This window comes from Bison bison, unplaced genomic scaffold, assembly GCF_000754665.1.
Source record: "Bison bison bison isolate TAMUID 2011002044 unplaced genomic scaffold, Bison_UMD1.0 scf7180017864145, whole genome shotgun sequence".
NCBI lineage: Eukaryota > Metazoa > Chordata > Mammalia > Artiodactyla > Bovidae > Bison > Bison bison.
The window spans coordinates 3,571,198-3,593,748 of record NW_011494717.1 but is presented as its reverse complement, the minus strand read 5'-3'; the positions used below and the strand labels follow the sequence as shown (position 1 = coordinate 3,593,748).

General features: G+C 47.1%; 1 protein-coding gene across 1 annotated transcript in view; it reads left to right on the top strand.

Moving 5' to 3' along the window:
- Nucleotides 1-7,696: 7,696 nt before the first annotated feature.
- APOB (apolipoprotein B) overlaps nucleotides 7,697-22,551 on the top strand; it is a 41,917-nt gene continuing 27,062 nt past the window's right edge. The window contains exons 1-15 of the mRNA XM_010840537.1: nucleotides 7,697-7,886; nucleotides 8,211-8,249; nucleotides 9,271-9,386; nucleotides 10,704-10,849; nucleotides 13,397-13,550; nucleotides 14,557-14,712; nucleotides 15,395-15,519; nucleotides 16,212-16,297; nucleotides 17,593-17,812; nucleotides 18,547-18,774; nucleotides 18,997-19,114; nucleotides 19,236-19,382; nucleotides 20,765-20,976; nucleotides 21,235-21,472; nucleotides 22,002-22,178. Of these exons, the coding sequence (XP_010838839.1) occupies nucleotides 7,814-7,886; nucleotides 8,211-8,249; nucleotides 9,271-9,386; nucleotides 10,704-10,849; nucleotides 13,397-13,550; nucleotides 14,557-14,712; nucleotides 15,395-15,519; nucleotides 16,212-16,297; nucleotides 17,593-17,812; nucleotides 18,547-18,774; nucleotides 18,997-19,114; nucleotides 19,236-19,382; nucleotides 20,765-20,976; nucleotides 21,235-21,472; nucleotides 22,002-22,178 (2,235 nt within the window). The 5' untranslated portion in view covers nucleotides 7,697-7,813. The remainder of the gene's footprint in view (nucleotides 7,887-8,210; nucleotides 8,250-9,270; nucleotides 9,387-10,703; nucleotides 10,850-13,396; nucleotides 13,551-14,556; nucleotides 14,713-15,394; nucleotides 15,520-16,211; nucleotides 16,298-17,592; nucleotides 17,813-18,546; nucleotides 18,775-18,996; nucleotides 19,115-19,235; nucleotides 19,383-20,764; nucleotides 20,977-21,234; nucleotides 21,473-22,001; nucleotides 22,179-22,551) is intronic.

The window sequence follows — 22,551 nt, the reverse complement described above, 5'->3', positions numbered from 1 at the left end:
CAATTAAATCAAAGATTGAATTAGCCAGCCAGCTGTCTGTGTCCCAGGCACAGTGCCCTGTGCTCCGTCCTAATCCGCATCCCACTTTTCCCCAGCCTTCTCCATGAACTCAGCTGGCTGGCTGGGTTACAGACTGTCAGCCACATCAGAGACTCAACTTCTGGCCCTTGCACTTTCAGTGGTACCCCCCAGTCAAAGTACCCAAATCCTGTCCATCATCCAAGATCTACTCAAGACCCACCTCCTGCGGGACCTCAGAGACCCACATCGGACCACTGCAGCCTTGCTGTGTAGACCCCACACTGGGCTCTTTAGCTTTTTCTTTCTTTTTATTAGCTGTGATGTGCATTCAGGCCCTTCTCCTCACCTGTAAGCTCTCAGGAGATGAAGTGCTCAGAGGCTCCCTGAATACTTGAAGAGAACCTGCAGTTGTGTGGGTGGGGCAGGTGGGATTTGTTTAGCTATCCAGCCATTTCTTTGTCATTAGTGCTGGTCAGCTCTTTGAGGGTAGCGTGTTATAAACCTTGGTCCTGTGAGAACACAAAACTTAAAAAAAGTCAGTAAAGAGTAGCTGACTAAAGCCGGCAAAAAGCCTTTCAAAGGAAAAACTAAGATATGTCTAAAGAAGACAAGTGACTTCCCTGGTGGTCCGGTGATTAAGAATCTGCCTTCCAATGCAGGGGATGTTGGTTTGATCCCTGGTTTTGGAACTAAGATCCCACATGCTGCCAAGCAACTAAGCCCAGGCACTGCAACTACTGAACCCAAACACCACAACGAGAGAAGCCCATGCACTGCAGTGAAGACCCAATGTAGTCAAAATTTAAAAAAAAAAAGGCAAGGCAAGGATGAAGCCTAAAAGCATACATGAGGAAGGACTTCCTAAGAGTCCCCACTACCCCCAGGAGGGCAGGACCTCTCCTTATTTGGAAATCTGTTTAAAACAGATGAAGAGTTATATTTCTTGCACAGTATGAGTTCAGGTCTCCTGGAAATGCATCCTGCTCAGTGATTCCAAGTCCTCAGCCCCAGTTCCTCATCACAGTGAAGTCGGAACCCAAGATAATTTGTAGGTTGTTTTCTTTAAGTTCCAAAGTGTCCGCAGAATCAAGTAGTCAGAGCTGCAATGAGTTTAAAAGGTCACCTAATCATGTTTACTCATCTCACAGGTGAGGGACCATACTCAGTCTGAGACTGTCCCATGATCCCGGCTCTGAGATCCTGCCTATCTCATGCTGATTCAGATCCACCACTCATTCTGTTGGGTTGGTCAAAAAGTTTGTTCGGGTTTCTTATGGAAAAATCCAAATGAACTTTTTGGCCAACCCAATAAACTAACATATAAGCATATACAGCAGCACCCAAGAGTAAAACTGAGTTGTAGGTATGGAAAAAATTTTTTAAAAAAACCTGTCTCACAAGGACCATCTCACATAACAGTCACAGGGTTTTACTCCTTCACTGCTACCTGCCGGGCCCTCTGTGAGGCGCTGGCGAGGGAGAGGGAAGAGGAACACAAAGGCGAAAACAACACACAGTCCTGTCCTCCAAGCTTATCTCTCCAGTTGGCAAGATAATATGTAAACACATAAAAATTAAATAATATCACCAGAGACAAATATAGATTCAGGGCAACAGGATGTCTGTATGGAGGTCTTTTAGGAACTGTTGCCCTATAAAGGAACTGACCCTTGAGAGACCAGGATCAGAAGCCAGGAGGTCTAACGATGGGAGCCAGAGAAAGGCTCCTGGAAGCAGGTGGGGCTAGAGCTGCCCTGGCAGGGTGGAGGGCTGAGATCTGCACGGTCATGGAAGGGATGGCTACACACCCATACGACCTGACCGCACGCTGAACCATGCTGACTGCGGACTTTCCTCCTCGGTAAGCACTGCAGCTCAACAGTCTGACCTTATCTCTTGGATAGCAGAATAACTGAGGAGGAAGGCTTCTTTTTGCTTCTTCACCAGAAATGAATCATCCATCAGTCATGTCTTCATCTGACTGATGCTGGCCCTTCCCACCATCTTTCTTTTACACCATTTAGCACTGTTTTTTTCCTTGACATTTATCATGTCTGTATGTGTTTGTACATATGTGCGTCTGCACTCTGTTATCAGCATGCACAGACCATACTGGGAATGGCCCCATCTACAATTCTTTTTCTTCAGTTTATCTATTTATTATTTTGGGTTGCACTGAGTCTTCATTTCTGTGTGGGCTTTCTCTAGTTGTGACGAGCAGGGGCTACTGTATTGCGGTGCACTCGTCTCTCACTACTGCAGCTTCTCGTTGCAGAGCATACATTCTACGGTTTCGACCTTCAGTAGTTGTAGCGTGTGGGTTCATCCCCTGTGGCATGTGGGATCTTCCCAGACCAGGGATTGATCCCATATCCCCTGCATTGGCAGACAGATTCTTAACCACTGGACCACCAGGGAAATCCCTCCATCTATAATTCTTGAAGTTTACTTTTAGCTTCTGGGCGTCATTTAGCAATTATAATGCTGTCATAGGCAGAAAAGAAATGAGCCAATTAATCATTGTCAATTCTGGTCCCTATTTGCAGATGAGTTATTTGAACAGTATAGCTGGGAATAATTTGTATCAGATTGTATTTTCTTGTTTTATGTCCCTGAAAAGATATATTTAACATCATGGTCACTGTCCCTGAATGTCCTGGAAGCAACAGAGGTAAAACTGAATGTCATAAATTCATTCATTTGTTTTCAGCAAATATATATTGAATACATTTCAGTATATAAACTATGCTGAACTCAGGATAGTGGGCTGCCGAGGGGCCTTGAATAGTCCCTGTAGGTCCCTGAACTTGACCAGGACCCTTCTGGTCACCTGCAGATAAACAGAATGCATAGTTTCGTTTCTGAAGACTGTAACTGGGGTATTCAGCCTTATCTAATTCCTTGAAATTCCATTCATCAGATGGCTTTCTAATGGGGACCCTGAGCTCTGTGATTACTCAGACCAGTGGTTCACCCAATGGGACTTTTTGCCTTCACAAACTGATAAATCATAGCTACCAGCTGAGAATCTCCACAACTTCAGAATGTGTGTCTACTCTAGTCACTCAGTAGTCTGCTTGCTATAGGAAGGCCTCCGTTCACTCCAGAAAAGACAGAGATTTCAGATCCCCAGAGAAGTTAGGAATCATCAGTGACCAACAGACGCTCTGTGTCTGCTGTACATCGCCCTCAAGGATGCCCTGTCTTGTTTCTGCTCTCTCTCCTTTGCCTGATTTCCTCCTTTTGTTCTATTTATGTCTGTCTCTATATCTGTTGTGGTTGCTAGCTCAGTAGGTACCCTCCAAATATACTTCCACTCCAGTGCACACACATATTAAATGATAATTTACCATGTATTGTCTTCTTTTGCGGGACATCCTGCTATCAATGCAATCATTTACATAATTGTTTCACTTAATTCTCACAAAGATTCCTCTGAGGGAGGTGTATATTTTTAATCCTGTTCTAGGGATGACTAAACAGAGACTTGGGAAAGTGAAGTCATTTAGCCAAGGTTACAAACCCCACAAGAAACCCAGATAGGACTCAATCCCAGGTCTTCTTGACTCTAACACACACACTGCTTTCCTTTATATCAACTGACCTCTCAGGACCTGAGTTTTCTCCATTCAGTGAATAGCTTATACTAGAAGATTGCCTGACTCCTGACACTATTTGATGTCTGTGAAAACAGCTTGCTATCCTTTGAAACTTCAAGTGTGTTTAGGAGAACAAACTGAGAAATGTTCTACTTAAAGGGAAAGAGATGAGGAGTGATAGCTATGGTCACGGACAATGCTGTATTTTAAAATAGTGTTTTACGGGCTTCCCTGGCAACTCAGTGGTAAAGAATCTGCCTGCCAATGCAGGAGACACAGGTTTGATCCCTGGTCCAGGACGATCCCACATGCCATGGAACACCTAAGCCCGTGTACCCCAACTATTGAGTCTGTGTCTAGAGTCAGTGAGCCACTGCTGAGCCTACCTGCTGCAGCTACTGAAGCCTGTGCTCTGCAGCAAGAGAAGCCACTGCAAGGAGAAGCCCATACACTGCAACTAGAGAATAGCCCCCACTCATGCAACTAGAGAAAAGCCTGCACAGCAGTGAAGACCCAGCACAGCCAAAAATAAATAAATAATTTTTAAAAAATGAAATAGTGTTTTATACAAGGTCTAAGTGGATTTAGTAATTTCAGAAAAGTCTTTATTAATCCTCACAGTATTTCTCTGAGTGTACCCAAATCAACTCAACAATCAACACTTCCTCTGTAGCGCTTGTGTCCCTGACCCTGTCAGAGCATGGGTACTGCTGGCTGAAGCCCAGCACTGAGGTGACTTTACAGAGAAAATTGGAGAAAGAAACAGAAGCTGAGCCCAGTGCTTCCAAGTCTTAGGGTTTCTCTTTTAGAGATGGTGACAGTCAATTCAGGGCATAGAAACAACCCACCGAGTTTTCCTGTATCCAAGTCAGCAGATTCATTTTTTAGTCTCAAATCATAAAAATTATGTTCTCTACCTTTTCTAATAGATTAATCCAATGTTGCAAAACGATCACATTGCAAAATCACAGTAAGTCAACCTCCAACACTGTACACAGTTACCAAAAATTTTTTTTTCTTTTCTTGTGATCCTTTTGTAATCACTCTTTTGTGTGCTAAGTCACTTCAGTCACGTCCGACTCTTTGTGACCCTAAGGAATGTAGCCCTCCAGGGTCCTCTGTCTATGGAGTTTTCCAGGCAAGAATACTGGAGTGGGTTGTCCTGCCCTCCTCCAGAGGATCGTCCAGACCCAGGGATTGAACATGCATCTCTTATGTCTCCTGCACTGGCAGGAGGGTTCTTTACCACCTGGGGAGCCACCTGGGAAGTCCCATCTATTCTCTTAGCAACTTGCAAATATGCTAAGCAGTACTGTTAACTACATTCATAATGCTGTACATTAATCTCCAAGACTTATTAATGTTTTCCACTGACATACTATAAGACAGTGGCTTCATTTGTCATCCAGCAGAGGAAGCCTGGACTTGTGTTCATAAACTGAAGTTAACCATCTCCTTTTGGTTTCTTTGTACCTACATATGTTTGCCCATTCTCCTTAAAGTAAAAATGTATGGGAGCAGGACCATTTCCTGAAATTCTGACAGCAGCTCCTCCTGTGGAGCGACACTCTACATAAAATAGTTCAAATAAAATACTCAGAGAAATGGGGTTTGGGGGCAGTTGTTTTTTTCCAGATCTTGTACAACTCAGTGGTGTAGGTATGACCAGCCTTGGGTTGAAGGCTTTGTAATACCCACTTTTAATGATATGAATATACCTTGGATACAAAAAAGCTAATCCCTGAAGGAAGTTTAGCTGCTAATAGAGAGTTCCCAGCTAAGGACAATACATGAAAGAGGAGAAATGTGAAGGCCCAGGATCTGGGAACAAGACAAACCTTCAAGTGTCCTCTGAGAAAATGGGGCAACGGCACCCCACTCCAGTACTCTTGTCTGGAAAACCCCATGGACGGAGGAGCCTGGTGGGCTGCAGTCAATGGTGTCGCTAAGAGTCGGGCACAACTGAGCGATTTCACTTTCACTTTTCACTTTCATGCATTGGAGAAGGAAATGGCAACCCACTCCAATGTTCTTGCCTGGAGAATCCCAGGGACGGGGGAGCCTGGTGGGCTGCAGTCCATGGGGTCGCACAGAGTCGGACACAACTGAAGTGACTTAGCAGCAGCAGCAGCAGCAGCAGCATACACTATTTCAGAACTGTGGTGCTGGAGAAGACTCTTGAGAGTCCCTTGGACTACAAGATCAAACCAGTCAATCCTAAAGGAAATCAACCCTTCCAAGAATATTCATTGGAAGGACTGACACTGAAGCTCCAATACTATGGCCACCTGATGTGAAGAGTTGGCTCAGTGGAAAAGACCCTGATACTGAGAAAGACTGAAGGCAGAGAGGGGTTGACACAGAATGAGATGGTTGGATGACATCACTAACTCAATGGGCATGAGTTTGAGCAAACTCCAGAGGATGGTAAAGGACAGGGAAGCCTGGCATGCTGCAGTCCATGAGGTCGCAGAAAGCTGGACACAACTTAGCGACTAAACTGTTTCAGAACATGAGCCTTCTGGAACTGTCAGTCTTGGCACCAGAAAATTTAAATGACTTCACATGTGGTTCGTTACCCCTGGATGCATCTCATAAATAACAGATTGTAACAACATATACTGACTTGTGCCTCAGGCGCTCCGTGTCCCCTTCAGTCTGTAGTCTCTCTTCATTGCTTGTTGCCCACCCCCGACTCCTCCCTTGGCTCTCCTCCAGCAGTTCTACACCCTTGAGCTTTGCTTGCAGCCTGCTTGCATTGCTTACCAGCTGTCTCCTGTCTACACAGCTTTTCTCCCCAGTCAGATTGCAGGTGCCTTGTAGACACGGCCAGTCTCAGACATTCATCCATCCCCTCACAAAACCACCCCAGCCATCACCCTTTATGATTGTTTCTGGGTCAGTAAGACATCAGTGTATGAGTGTGTAGGCTCATCACTCATTTGTGTCCACCCCTTTGCAATCATGGACTGTAGCCTGCCAGGCTCCTCTGTCTATGGGATTTCCCAGGCAAGAAGGCTGGAGTGGGTTGCCATTTTTTCCTCCACAGGATCTTCCCGACCCAGGGACCAAACCCTTGTCTCCTGCATTGGCAGGCAGATTATTTACCACTGAGCCACCTGGGAAGCCCAAGAATTCAGTACTTATGCTGTGCCTGATTGCCTATGACAGGGCAAGGAAACGTGGGAGAAGAGCCTTGGGCAAAGTTTCCTGTGGGACATGGACAGGACCTAGAGAGGAAGGGACGGATTCATGGACAAGGTTCTGGGATGTGTTAGGAGAAATATTCTGCGTCCACCCACTACTCCACTTCTCCTCACTGGCCTCCCCTGTCCCTGAGGAAACCCAAAGGCAGTTCATATAGAGAAAAGCCTCCTCCTCTCAACTTCCCAAGAAGAAATTGGACCTTTGGGGTGGGCAGGGGAGAAGAGGGAGGAGGCTGGCCTTTTCCAAAGGCCCCTCCTCACTGGGACTTCCACAAGATTCTGGCTCCTGGATTTCTGCTTTGACAGAGATGTGGTCCCTCAGGTCAAGAAGGGGTCAGTCCCTCTCCAGACCCCTCTCTCCTTCTCTTCTCTCTCAGCTTCCTCCAGATGGACTGAGTCCAGGGCAGGTGACCCAGAGCCTTGGGTACTGATCTGGGTTAGAGGCCCCTAGGCAACCTCAAAGTCCACCAGGTAGGAAGGAAGTTGGGGTGGGGGGAAGGTCTCCACCTAGATGCTGGGAAGGACTAGCCATCCAGTGGCTACAGAGTCCATGCAAGGAGCAGGGACAGGCTTCATCCTGCGCTCAGTCGTCTCCCTGGGTCAGGGCAGTCTCCCCGGGCCCTGAGACCCCCGAGGACAGGCCAGGGGAGAGGCGGGGCCCCAGTGGCCCTGGAGGAGTCTGGGCTGAGTCCCCTCACCGGCCCCTCCTCAGGGCTCAGAGCCGGGCCTGGTGCGGAAAAGCAAACAGGCCCTGGTCGCTGCCCTTTGGACCTTTTGCAATTTGCCCGGTGCTCCTTCAGCTGCAGCCCTGGGAGGGCGGCCTCAGGCCTCGTATAAATAGGGCCCCGGGCGCCGGCCGTCCATTCCCACTGCAGGTGCAAGTGTGGGTCCGGGGCTGCCTGTGGGCGCCCGTCCCCCGGAGCCAGCAAGCAGCGCCGAGGCCAGGCCCAGACAGCAGGCGGGAGGGAGACACCACCCAGGTTGGCCATGGGCGCCCCGAGGCCCGCGGTGCTGCTGCTGCTGCTGCTGCTGTTCCTGGATGCCGCCAACGCCCAGGCCAGTGAGTGAGGCCACCCAGTCCCCGGGGTGCGGGGCAGGGGGTGGAGGACCAGGGACCCGAAGCCAGGGCCGGAGTGGTGGCTGGGGCAGCTTGGTCCCGGGACAGAGGGAGGGCAGCCCGAGGATGGAAGGACAGGGGCACAGGACCAGCTGCGGGGGGCTCCTCTAGACTCAGGGTGGGATCGGGGAGGTGATGGGAGGGACGGAGGATTCTTCAAAGCCTTCTTCCCTGCTAGAGGTTAATGCAGCGGTCCTCCTGGTCAGACCCTAGGACCCAGCTGGAAGAAAGGGAAAACCTACAGTTGCCTTTCTCCCTTTCTTACAGGAGATGAAGTGCTGGAAAATGTCAGCCCCAGCTGTCCAAGTAAGGCATTTCCCCCTGCGCTGGGAAGGGCGCGCCCCACCCCACCCCCCGACCCTCGACCCCCGACTCCTCCCTCTGCACCTCAGATCACTGAAACACCGTGATGCTGTAATTGGTGTACACTGCTCTGACCCCACGAAGCCAGGTCCTGGAGCCTCTGTCCCCGCGAGGGGATCTCAGCTCTTTCACTCGCCCTTCCCCCCTGTCCCAAACTTTCAGCCTGGGGATAGGATGGGGAAGGGACCTGTTGGTCCGTGGGCACTTTAAAGAGACTGTTTGTCAGGGACTAATCATTAATCTGAAGCACAAGAGGAAATGCTGACTTTAACCTTTGTAGATGCTCACCCCGGGATTTGTATTTACCTGACCCCTAAGGGTCAAAGGAGCCGGCCTTGCAGTGGTACCCTGTATTCTCCGGAAAGAGCGGGATGCTAACCTCTGATGGGGCAGCACTGCCATCTCGTGGGCATCTGGCATCACTGCATCTGGACTCGGGACCCAGATGTTCTTTCTCTCAAATTGTTCAGGAAATTTCTCTCAAGCACAGCGGAAACCTCCAGAAATTCCTTCTTGGGGGTTTCTTAAGTCAGCCAGATACCCTTGATGCTTAGTGAACTTTGCCTCAGATATTTGGTAGAATCTAAAAAGAGCCACAGAGTTAGAGTATTTTCATGCTGAAAAGGCAGTGAGAGATATATTTGCTTTATTCTGTCAACTCTCAATTTTCCAAGGAGTCTTTCCTGTAGACTGTCTGAACCTCATTACTTGACACTCCCTGCCTTGTGCTTCAGATTATATATTCAAGGAATACCAGTTAATTTAAATATTAGCCTCAGCACGGTCGTAACGGAGAAGTTAAATCTATAAAGAAAAATTAAGTATAAGGCAAAATTAATTGAAAATAATTGGAGTTTAATTACCATTTTTCATTATCTGTGCCACTATCCTTCTATGCCCAGGATTGAATATCCTTGGGCGAGTTATTTCTGCCACGTAGCTGATGGATTTCTCCTCATTGTAGAAGATGCAATGCGATTCAAGCACCTCAGGAAATATGTCTATAACTATGAAGCTGAGAGTTCCAGTGGTGTCCCTGGGACTGCTGATTCAAGAAGCACCACCAAGATCAACTGCAAGGTACGAGGGGAGAGGGAAGACCACTGGAGGACCCTGGAGCCCAGGGCTGAGCAAACCCGGCTTGTGCCAGGACTGTCATAACCTCTAAGTTCTGAACTGGCCCTCAGTTTGCAAGTCAGCTTCTGTGCTGAGAAGTTGTCTGCCTCTGCCTGCAGTGTGGGAGACCCGGGTTCAATCCCTGGGTCAAGAAGATCCCTTAGAGAAGGAAATGGCAATCCACTCCAGTACTTTTGCCTAGAAAAATCCTATGGACAGAGAAGCCTGGTAGTCCATGGAGTCGCAAGGAGTCGGACATGACTGAGCGACTTCACTTTCACTTTCACTTTTCTTTCCGAGCTGTAATTAGAATATGTGATCTAAAATGTCAAGATTGCAGACCAATAGATTTAATATTTCAAGAGATGTCCAGTGGGTGAGCATCCCAGGAAAGCATTCTGGAGTGCGGCTTTTATCATCTAACTGAAATAGTATCTACAACTAAAAACAAACAGAACAGAAAATTTTAAACGTGCAGTTTGTTCTCAGATAAAACTTCACCAGTTGTTGAGACAGACTGTACTCGTATCCATGTTCTGTGGAACAGATCTAAGGGCAACTATTGGGGTTCATGTGGGAAAGAGAAGTCAAACCGGGCCGCCCTCTTATTTTTAGGGCACCGGCATCTGTGCGGCAGGTAAGGTAGCCATTAGTCACATGTGACTATTTAAATTGAATAAAAGTTGCTACTTGGCTATATTTAAATATAAAATAAAAAGTTTTAAATAAATAAAAATCAGTTGAATAAAAGTAAAAATTCACACTGGTGTATTTAGTCACACTAACTGTATTTCAAATGCCCAGTTGGCCCCCACACCTAGTGGCTCCTATATTGGATAGTGAGAAAGCAGACCATCTCCAGCACTGCAGAAAGCTCTTTAAACCGCGCCGGGTAACACAGAGGGAACTACTTAAACTCCAGCTGTATGGGAAGCTCGGAATAGGCCCGGATAGATACACATGGTCTTGGATTTTTGGTTTTTCCACTGACATGAAGGAAGCATTTACTGTTGAAACCAATGATAGCCCTCCTCCTGCCTCCTGGTTTTCTTCCAAACCCTCACTCCTCAGCTGCATTTCTTCCAGCCAGTTGTACCTCTTTATACTAACAGGGAGTACATTTAGAACCAATAAAAAGTTATCATCCTTTGCATACAAAGGGGAAAACTTCAGAAGTATGGTGTCCCGTGGAACATGGGAAAGGTCAGAAAGCCCTGAGCTGGGGAGGAGTGTTGTGTCCTTGGTGGAGAATCTTAATGTACTGTTACCCTGTCTTCTCAGGTGGAGCTGGAGGTCCCCCAACTCTGCAACTTCATCCTGAAGACGAGTGACTGCACCCTGAAAGAGGTGGATGGCCTCAACCCTGAGGGCAAGGAATTGCTGAAGAAGACCAAGAACTCTGAGGAGTTTGCTGCTGCGATGTCCAAGTAAGATGTGGGCATGTGCGTTCAAATTTCTGAGCCCCGGGCATCATGGCATGTGTTTCGCATGAGTGTGTGTGTGTGTCCAAGGGAGACATGAGTATGTGTTTATTGTTGGGCACATATGTGAATACACGTATTTGTACTCTATTCACCATAGAACAGGGAATTGCTGAGTTTTCACAACAATCAAAAAGAGGGAAGTAGTCTTTACCCTCCCCTACTGAAGTTTCCCTAATTATCATTTAAATATGGTTCTAAAAGATTTCACACTTTAAAACTCCTTGAGACAATAAAGCTGAGATGGTTTGTTTAAACAAGTGAACTCATGTTTAAAGAATGAAACAAGACTGTGCCTGGTGGTCCTCAGAGAGGGTCCGGGCAGGACTTGCTGTGACCAAACATGGCTCGGCTCAGCAGAGAACACTAGCTTCAAGGGGTCCGGGGAGAGCCACGGCCTGAGTGGGTCCCCCTCCAGGGCTGACGTCCTGCCAGTGCACGCTGACCAGACCTTTCCTGTTGCTTACAGCTGGCAGCGCTTCTGACTGATCAGTGTTCATGGTGTGTTGGTTGTTGGATTTTTTTGAACATCACCCCTGCCTCATCTCCAGATCACAGTTTGCAGTGTCTCCTGCATTGCAGGCAGATTCTTTTCCATCTGAGCCACCAGGGAAGCCCTTGTAGTGCCCTAAGTGTGTGCAAATACAGACAGTCATGGGGTTGTTGATTTGGTAACAATGGACACTCCTTCCCTGCCTATCTTTCAATTTGTTAAACCTTAGACTTGGAAGCCAAAATAGGCCCTGGTGCTTCTGTCTCTTACCAGCACATCTTATTGCATCCAAGACTTGGAAGCATTGGAGGGAGTGGGGCTGCAGTGATGGAAGGGGGTAGGAGTTGCTCTCTGGTCTTTGTCTGTTAGTTGCTCTGACTTTGACTAGTTGCTCCAGTTATGTTCGACTTAAAACCCCATGGACTGTAGCCCTCCAGGCTCCTCTATCCATGGAATTCTCCAGGCAAGAATATTGGAGTGGGTAGCCATTCCCTTCTCCAGGGGATCTTCCCAACCCAGAGAACAGGGCCTCCCACATTGCAGGCAGATTCTTTACCATCTGAGCCACCAGGGAAGTCTTCTTTGGTCCTTACCCTCATCCAAACAAAAAAGACTCCTGCTTTTGGCCACCTTGAGGCTTTCCTGTGAGCCTGTGTCACAGTGTCTGGAATTTTCTGAAAGGATGTAGGGCTGTGGGAAGCATCCCTCATCTCTTTTTCTTTCTTCTGACTCAGCTAGAGCAGGTGGTGCCAGGCTCTCTGAAATCCCCTAGTGAAGTCCCCAAAGAAAGATCCCTAAAATCAGAGTTGACCCAGGCTTTAGCCATAGGCTGAGATCATATGAAAGTGAAGGAATGTCCAACAAATGTATGGAAAGAAGCTCCAGTTCGCTGGTGGTCAGGAGATTAATGCAACAAGATATTTATCACCTTATACTCACTTATACCCTTAAGACTACAGAAACTTAAAACAGCAATAGCACCTATTGCTGGCAAGCCTGTGAGGCAAAGCATACCCTCACACATTGCTGCTGCAAAGGAGTGCCTTTAGTCAATTGAGTAAATTATAATGAAAAATACTTGGAGCCTTTGACATAGCTAAAAAGAAAAGTAGTAACATGTGAAGATAGATGCATAAGAATGTTTGTATCAGTGTTGTTGGTGGGGCAAAAAAATTTAAACACCCAGGAAGAGAAAAGGTGAATGCCATCAAATAGGAGACTATCTGAATAAAGAATAGATAACCACAGAGTGGACTGTTATACAGCTTTGTAAAAAGAACCTGTTAGAGTGCTACCAGATGACTCAAGGATTTTCTTTTTTTTTTTTTTTACATTTTAAGTAGATTTTTATGATTAAAGTCTTTTTTTTAATTTTATTTTATTTTTAAACTTTACAAATTGTATTAGTTTTGCCAAATATCAAAATGAATCCTCCACAGGTATACATGTGTTCCCCATCCTGAACCCTTCTCCCTCCTCCCTCCCCATACCATCCCTCTGGGTCGTCCCAGTGCACTAGCCGCAAGCATCCAGTATCGTGCATCGAACCTGGACTTCATGGAGTAGAATTAAATGAGAAGCACAAGATAAACACAAGTATACATGATGCCATGCCATTTGGATAAAACCAGCAGTGACAAACTATTTCTATGAAGGCATTTTCACTCCCACGCTTCTGTATAAGATCATATGAGTGTGGAGACATGAATGGAAGGCCCAGTGGGGTGTTCTGTGGGGAGTGTGGCTGCAGAGTCTGATATGGGGAGAGAGAGGGACTGGGTGAGCCTAGCCTAGCCAAGCCAAAAAAAAAAGGAAAAGAAATGAAAGAATACCAGAAGCATACAAATACTTGTATACTTTTTTGAAAATATATGTATATGTGCTGATATTTATCAAAAACAATGTAAAAAGAAAATAGTAAAAAGGAGGCTGCAAAGCCACCTAGCCTATGGCTCACGGTAGAGAAGGGACCCTCGGTGACCATACTCTCTCTGCACCAGGTACGACCTCAAGCTGGCTGTTCCTGAAGGCAAGCAAGTTCTACTTTACCCGGAGAAAGAAGAGCCTAAACACATCCTCAACATCAAGAGGGGCATCATCTCTGCCCTCCTGCTTCCCCCAGAAACAGAAGAGGCTAAGCAAGTGTTATTTCTGGTGAGAATTTTAAAAGCTGATAATAGTGGTCCTTTGAACTCCTCTTCATATAATGGAGCTGGGTTCCACTTATACGTCAACTGGATCGTGGGCTCAGCTGCATGGCTAGTTACACAGGAGGCCCTGTATTGGTGTGAAACATGTTGCTCAGAGCTCCCCTGGTTTCCGGGCTCACTGAGGGCCCAGCCCACACAGCCTGAGCAGGTTGGGTCTAATTTTATAGCAGTTTCCGGGGAGTCCTGACCACCCTACCCTCTGTTTGATTTTGTTATGTTTCCACAAGGTGGAGCACAGTAAGGCCTCTGTGTGTGTGTGTGTGTGTGTGTGTATGCAATTTTTGGCCACACTCTGCAACATATGGGATCTTAGTTCACTGACCAGGGATTGAACCTGTGCCCCTTGCATTGGAAGGCAGAGTCTTAACCACTGGACCACCAACGAAGTCCCTGTGCGCATTTTAAACACAGAAAATAATTGAATCTATTTGCCAGCCTCTTTTAAGAATCCCAGGTTTTGCTCTGAGGATGCATTCAGCTTAGTTCAGTCCTGTGAACATTTTTGAGCTCTTACTGTGTTCTGAGCTCTGTGCTGCACTCCACGGGGAGCAGACACTGCTGCATCCCGCAGGGGCCCCTGCACATGGAGGTCTCAGGTTCTGGGGGGAGAACCAAGACACATACAACACAAAGAGGATTGGAGTACATGCCATAAATGAGAGATGGAGAAAAGGCTCCGAGAGCACAGAATATGCAACCAGTGTTGGCCGGGCCCTAGGAGGGCAGGGAGGTGTACCTCAGAGCCAGGACCACCCTTAAGAGGTTTTCTCATGCCCACCCTGGCTGCCCGGGAACCAACCGCACCCACGTTCTGTCCAAGAGGACGAAGCTTTCTCCCAGATCCATGTTGCCCTTGCCTTTTCTTACAGGCTTCTTTCCCAGCCCCACCCCAAGCACCTAAAGATGGTTCCCTGCATTGAGTACACTTGTTGTATCTCCTGCTGCCCTAGGATACCGTGTATGGAAACTGCTCCACAGACTTTACTGTTAAAACGAAGACGGGAAATGTGGCAACAGAAATATCTATTGAAAGAAACCTGGAGAAGTGTGATCACTTCCAGCCCATTAGCACGGGAGTTAGCCCACTCGCTTTGATTAGAGGCATGGTAAGTTTCACATCAGCATTGCTATGCACACTGGCAGCAGCCTCTTCATTATTAACATTATGGAATGTTAGAGCTAGAAGGGATCCCAGAGAAAAAATTCTAGGCAGAGAAAACATAAGGAGCAGTAGGAACAGGTGTGAAGTGTTCATGTGCGGTAGGACAGGGAGTCATGTTAGATGTGTGCATGCATGCTAAGTCTCTTCAGTCATGTCTGACTTTTTGCAACCCCGTGGACTGTAGCCTGCCAGGCTCCTCTGTCCATGGGATTCTCCAGGCAAGAATACTGGAGCGGGTTGCCATGCCCTTCTCCAGGGGATGTTCCCAACCCTGGGAACAATCAAACGCATGTTTCATTGTGTTTCCTTCATTGGCAAGCAGGTTCTTTACTACTAGTGACACCTAGGAAGCCCCATGTGCTGGATTCCAGGTTATAAATACTTTGTACAGATCAGAAGTCTCCTGGAGTGAAATAAGGAAAGTCTACAGCCGGACTCAGCTTTTGGGTTTTCATCCCCTTAACTAAAAGTCAAGTATGAAGCTCTCTTCTCTCGCTGAGTTTATCTAGTGGTACAGAACCCCTGTTCCCCCACTTTCTTCCCTGAAGGGAAATACATATGGGAGAAGACTCAGGTTCAAGCCCCAGGGACTGATGAAAATGCTTTTCCCCTGATCCCATTCACAGACCCGCCCCTTGTCAACACTGATTGGCAGCAGCCAGTCCTGCCGGTACACCCTGGACCCAAGGAAGAAGCACGTGTCAGAAGCTATCTGCAATGAGCAACACCTATTCCTGCCCTTCTCCTACAAGTAGGTCCCCGGCTGTAGCCCCGATTCCTTATTTATGGGGCCATTAGGAGCTGAATGCTTCTCGGTGCCCTGTTGCAAGCTAGGCTGTGCCTGGGAGGAGGTGTGAAAAGGTACAAAACAAAATGTATTTCTGTCCTCCTGTCTCAAGCTAATAGGCCGTTTGGTAGGAAAGACTTAGGCATGAGGAACAATTCAAAACCAACAAAAGATATCTGAGATCCAGACTTTAAGGGCTAGAGATCAGGAAAAACTGGAACCATTACTAGCTGCTCGGGTTAGAAAGGCTTTACAGAAGATGTTGGAATTGGCCTAGAGACTTACATATCCATTTTGCAAACTGGTCAGCCAACTAGTGTTGACTGAGTAACCACTATCTATATTCTTGGCACTGAACTATGGGAGATCACAGAAGAATTTTGGAGCTTAGTGCTGGTTCATTCCCTCTGGGCACTCTGGAACAGTGGACAGTGTAAGGTGCATGTGTCCTTCTGATGGAAGGACAGCCAGCATGACCAGAAGGAGCTGTTGCTGTTCACAGGGGGTCAAGGACAGCTGGATATAAATAAGTATGGTTTGAAAGGGGAGCAGGATTTGGGGAGGAGCAGAGATAGGGGAGACATTCCACGTGAAGAGCAGAGGATGCAGCGGGGAGCCTGGCCATCCGTGACGTGCTGTGATTCCTGTGTTGCCAGGAACAAATACGGGATGATGGCACAGGTCACACAGACTTTGAAACTTGAAAACACACCTAAGATCAACAGCCGCTTCTTTGAGGAAGGTAAGGTGTGATGGTTGCCAGGGTTGGGAAACCTGCCCATGAGGTACCAACCATGGCTTAGCTCCTTGCTGGGCCCTGTGAGAGTCCTGGGCTCTGGGCTTCTGGCCATGGGCCATTCTCCTGAGAAAGCCTGTTCATTTCAGAATGTCAGGTGACAATGGGATTTATCCCTTTCCCCTTTAGGAAAGGAGAGAGTTCTCCCAAAGCTCCCTGGCTTTAGGAAGTAGGAAACTGGCCTCCCAAGTCCACCTTTGGTAAATTGGACAGCTGGGCCTGAGCGAGGTAGGGCAAATGGGAAAGGTCAGGAATCAGTCTTTAGAGCTGAAGGGAACTACAGAAACCAACCTCGGCCTGCACCTGTCTTGTATGTCAGTGAGCCGTGTGCCCTACCTCATTCTCAGCCACCTGTGGTGTCAGGTGGTGGCAGCATGTGCCTTTACACCCATTCTACGGAAGGAAAGGGATGCACAGAGAGGCTTGGTGATGTATTCAAAGTCACAGACTGTTAGAGGCGGTACAGAATGGGCCTCCAGGTCTAGTCTAAGTCAGGACTCCTTCCTCCGCACCACCGATTCACCCACCTCCTGGGCAGAGGTGAGAACAGGGTGATGGAGGGAACACAAAACATCCCCCCAACACACACACACAAACTGCCATTAGACCCAGTGGGAAGACAGGACAGGTGAGGGCCAGTGAGTCTAGCCTCCGCTGTTATGTCAGCAGCACCTCCTCACCAGTTCTTTTGGGCAAAAAGGTCATTCAATCCAATACAAGTCGAACAAGCCTGGATTCAATCCCAGCTCTGCCTCTTACACCCAGAAAGGTCTTGGGCATGGTAAGTGGCTCACCTCTGGGTCTTAGTTCCCTTATCTTTAAATTGAGGAATAATATTAACGCTGGACTTCCCAAGTGGTGCTCGTGGTAAAGAACCCGGCTGCCAGTGCAGGAGATGTAAGAGACTCAGGCTCAATCCCTGGCTTGGGAAGATCCCCTGGAGAAGGACATGGCACCCACTCCAGTATTCTTGCCTGGAGAATCCCATGGAAAAGGGAGCCTGGCAGGCTACGGTCTATGGGGTTGCAAAGAGTCCGACACGACTGAAGCACCAGCAGGTATGCGCAATATTCATGCTAATCACAAGGAGAGGGTGGCAAGTTAGGGAAACACTGAAGTCAGAGGCTTCTTTTCTCCACCCCCCTCTTGCTGACCCCTCCTGGACCTCCAGCTTCTAGAAGAAAGATGAGGTTGAGATGCAGGGGTAAGCTGGAATCCCTCTGACACACTCCTCCTTCCAGGCACTGAGGCAGTGGGCCTTGCCTTTGAGAGCACCAGGTCCACGTCACCTCCAAACCACGCTGAGGCCATTGTGAAGACACTCCAGGAGCTGCAGAAACTGCACGTCTCTGAGCAGAATGCCCAGAGAGCCAACCTCTTCCATAAACTAGTGACCGAGCTGCGAGGCCTCAGCAGTGAGGCGGTCACCTCCCTCTTGCCGAAGCTGATCGAGGTGTCCAGGTATTTCTCGAGCAGTCGCAGCTCAAACCTTCATAGATTATGAGCCCATGGGAGCTGGCTGAGACCTCGGCCAGACAATCTCAGGAACCATTGAAATTTCAACCCATTTAATCAATTGAGTCAGTCAGTAAATGTTTGCTTGATAGAGAAATGTCAGCTAAGGTGTCTAGAGTTCCATGGGTAACACACACGCATACATTGCATCCAAGGTAGATAAATATTTATGTGTTGAGATAGGAGGAAAATCTTTCCCACATTTTAATGGGTATCTTTAATCCCTCATTCTATAATGAGTACCCTGGGAAGTGTGAGAGGAAAAGAAGTCTGTGTTTTCTGGAAGCCTGTAGGCTAGAGGAGAGAGAACTCAAGCAAACCAAATAATACCGTGACTTCTCTTTACTTCAGTGCAGTCTTAGTGCTGTGAAGGTCAGAGAAGGGACTGGGGACTGGGCGAGTGTTTATGTGGCATGTTCCATCTTCTGACCAAAGGGTAACAGTCCTCTCTGGTGTTGAGTCCAGGGGGTCCTTCTTCAGACTTTGCTCCGTGGTGCTTCTCCAGGGGATGCTACTTATGGGGAAGGCCTCTCTGTTCTCTAGGGATCTGAGTTAGATTCTGGAAGATGGTTGGATTTGGATCTTGAATAAGGGAATTCCTGACAGAGGGAACACTGTGGGCCAAGGAGGTTTTAGCTGCCTAGAAGGTGATCTTTCTTTCTCTGCCCTTTTCTTCCCAGTCCCATCACTTTACAAGCCTTGATTCAGTGTGGACAGCCCCAGTGCTACACTCACATCCTCCAGTGCCTGAAAAATGAGAGAGCCAACCCCCTTCTGATAGATGCCGTGACCTACCTGGTGGCCCTGATCCCAGAGCCCTCGGCCGAGAGGCTGCAGGAGGTCTTTAACACTGCAAGAGTGCAGCAGAGCCGGCTCACGTTTTATGCTCTGAGTCACATGATCAACAAGTGAGTTTTCCACTGGTTCTCCTCGTAGGAGCGAAGGATGACCCCATGTGTCAGTATTCTGTTTGTACCCTCCCTCCACTTGCAAATTCTGATACTTACCCTTTCGTTTGTCTACTGGTCAATTTTGAAAGTAATGACTTGAAATAAGAAATCAGCGAACATCAGTGTATATTTTAAGATAAACCTGGCTATGCTTGCTGAATCCTAACTCTTCTTCTGTAGCTATCATAAGACAAACCCTACATGGACACAGGACCTGCTGGAAATTGCTGATTACCTGTCAGAACAGATTGGCAATGACTGCACTGGGAACGAAGATCTCACCTACCTGATTCTGAGGGTATTTTCAGTTTTTTGTGTGTTGGTTTTGTATAATAGGCATCATTTCAAACACACTTTTTCTGTCTACCCCTCACTGCACCTTCTGTGCCCTGATTCTCTCTTGTTTATTTTCAATGCAGGTCATAGGAAATATTGGTAAAACCATGGAGCAACTAACCCCCAAACTCACATCTTCAGTCCTGAAATGTATCAGAAGTGAACAGCCATCCCTGGTGATTCAGAAGGCTGCCATCCAGGCCCTGCGGAAAATGGAGCTTAGTGACGAGGTAAGGTCAGCAGAAGAGGGCCGAAAATGACGAGTTGATTCAGATTGACAAAGATTTGGAATGAGATTCTAAATCTCACCATTCTACTGACTTTTTTCTGCTGCTGCTACTGCTAAGTCGCTTCAGTTGTGTCCAACTCTGAGTGACCCCAGAGACGGCAGCCCACCAGGCTCCCCCGTCCCTGGGATTCTCCAGGCAAGAACACTAGAGTGGGTTGCCATTTCCTTCTCCAATGCATGAAAGTAAAAAGTGAAAGTGAAGTCGCTCAGTCATGTCCGACTCCTAGCGACCTCATGGACTGCAGCCTACCAGACTCCTCCGTCCATGGGATTTTCCAGGCAAGAGTACTGGAGTGGGGTGCCATTGCCTTCTCCGGACTTTATTCTACTGCTGTTTAATTGCAAATTTCAATACACCTATTGACTGCCTGGGGCTTCCAGATGGCTCAGTGCTAAAGAATATTCCTGCCAATGTAGGAGACACAGGTTTGATCCCTGGGTGGGAAAGATCCCCTGGAAAAGGAAATGGCAACCCACTGCACTATTCTTCTCTGGAAAATCCCATGGACAGTTAGCGAGGTACAGTCAATGGGGTTACAAGAAAAGACTAAACAATTGACTGCCTAACCATATGCAGACATGAGAAAAATAGTTGACCTTCCTGCTACTTCAGCAGGCGAAGTGTGATTTTTTTCACTACCTGCTGTCCTCTCGCCAGATTGACCATCACTCCCATCTTGGGAAAACATGTCTGATTTTTTTCCCCCAATTTCCCTAGACTAAGAGAGTCAAACTGGCCCCCAAAGGTGATGATGGTGATTCCACAGCTTTGCAGACAACCTGACTTATTAGCATCAAATTCTCCTGATTTCTCCTTACCTTTACCCTCATATTGAAATAATTTATGTTAAAACATCTTTATCTTCAGTTAGTGGCAGATCTCCAACAAGTCATAACTTGGCCATAACTTGTGTATTTTAATGCAGTTGAATTCAGCATGCATATTTTTTAAGATTCTTTTTGATGTAGACTATATTAAAGTCTTTATTGAATTTGTTACAATATTGCTTCTGTTTTATGTTTTGGTTTTTTGGCCACAAGGCATTTGGGAACCTCAGCTGCCCAACCAGGGATTGAACCCACACCCCCTGCATTGGAAGGCAAAGTCTTAACCACTGACCACCAGGGAAGCCCCTCAACATACATTTGATAGGTGTCTTCTGAGAACCCTTCCTTGAGCTGGTTGCTCTGGGTGAAGAAGGTTCAGTAACAGCATTTGAAGAATTCATAGAGAGAAATCCCACTTGCAAAATAAGATCAGGCATGTTTGCCAGACATGTTCCATGTTCTGATAGTGATGACAGTCTTGTCTTTGGGCCACAGGTCCGGGAAGTCCTTCTTCAGACTTTCCTCGATGACACCTCTCCAGGGGATAAGCGGCTGGCTGCCTACCTCATGCTGATGGGGAGTCCTTCCCAGTCGGATATTAGCAAAATCACCCAACTTCTCCCTGGGGAACAGAATGAGCAAGTGAAGAACTTTGTGGCTTCCCACATCGCCAACATCTTAAACTCAGAAGATTTGTACGTCCAGGAGTAAGTAAAGTGATTTTCCTGCATCTGCCTCAAGGGGCTGAAATTCCAAACCTCAATTCTGATTTAGCCACTGCCTGCCCTTTACAGGCTGTTCTTTCTTCTGGAACCAACATCTGTGTGAAAGTGCAGCAGATCTGAGCCAAGCTTTGGGGGCAAATAAAACCCAAAGAGTTTGGTAGAGAATGGAAATCCATGTTGACTTGGGAGAGAGTAACATGATGTGTGTCAGCTCAAAATACTCTCCTTCTTTTTATCTAGCTTGAAAAGCTTAGTGGAAGAAGCTCTGAAAAAATCTCAGCTTCCAACTATCATGGATTTCAAGAAATTTTCCCGGAGCTATCAGTTTTCCAAATTGATTTCTCTGCCATCACTTGACCTGGTCTCAGCCAAAATCGAAGGAAATCTTATATTTGATCCAAACAATTACCTTCCTAAAGAAAGCATGCTGAAAACGACCCTCAAAGTCTTTGGATTTGCTTCAGCTGACCTCTTTGAGGTATGTGTGGGCCTGAACCAGAGTCTTATGTTTTCTAGCCCATTCTGGCCTACATCATAAATAGTCAAGTCAAGGGAGCCATGAGCCAGTTACAGGAGGAACAAGAATCATCAGGCAGTGATACCATCACTTCTTTCCCTCCCCCCTCTTCTTCCTGCCTCCCCACTAGGGGCCATGTGGAGCACGACTCCTTATATGAACGGAAGTGCGATGTCTCAGAAAAGCACTTACACCCTAAATCCAAGGGTTCAAACCCCAAATTCACCCCCAAACCAGAATCTTCAGTTTAACTATATATCCCCTCTGAACCTTAGCTGCCTCTTCCAAAAAACAAGCACATAATAGGTTTTGCCTTGCAAGATTCTGATGAGATTTAAATAAGACAACTCCTGTGGAGTGCTCAGGTCAACTCCTGCCCAGTAGCATTCACAAAGTACTTGTTTAATAAATTGAGCATAAATAGGGGAATGGGAGATGGACAGACAACAGAGAAACCTGATGGTGTTTCTTGCCTGATTTTCTCTCTCAGATTGGTTTGGAAGGAAAAGGTTTTGAACCAACACTTGAAGCTCTTTTTGGGAAGGAAGGATTTTTCCCAGACAGTGTCAACAAGGCTTTGTACTGGGTTAACGGTCGAGTTCCTGATCGTGTCTCCAAGGTCTTGGTGGACCACTTTGGCTACACCAAAGATGATAAACATGAGCAGGTATGTTTTACATATCCTCTCAAGGAAAGCTTTGGGTCTCAATGCGAAAATGTCCTTACCTAAGCCTGGAAATCATCAAAGCACTATCTAACCAAAGTGACAACTATGGCTATTAGTAACCAGTCCAGTGGGAACAAGAGACAGTATCCTCTGCAGTGATGGGCCTTCTGGAGATTCAGTCTGCCCAGAGTCCAGGCTCATTAGAGGCTCTCTAGCATAATGATTAAGAATGTGAACTCTGGGTCATGGGTTTGAAATCTAACCTCACTCTCTTCAAGCTCTGCATACCTGGGCAAATTGCTTGATGTTATATCTGTTTCCACATCCCCAGAATGCTAATAATAACTTATATCCTTCACAAGGATACTTAAAG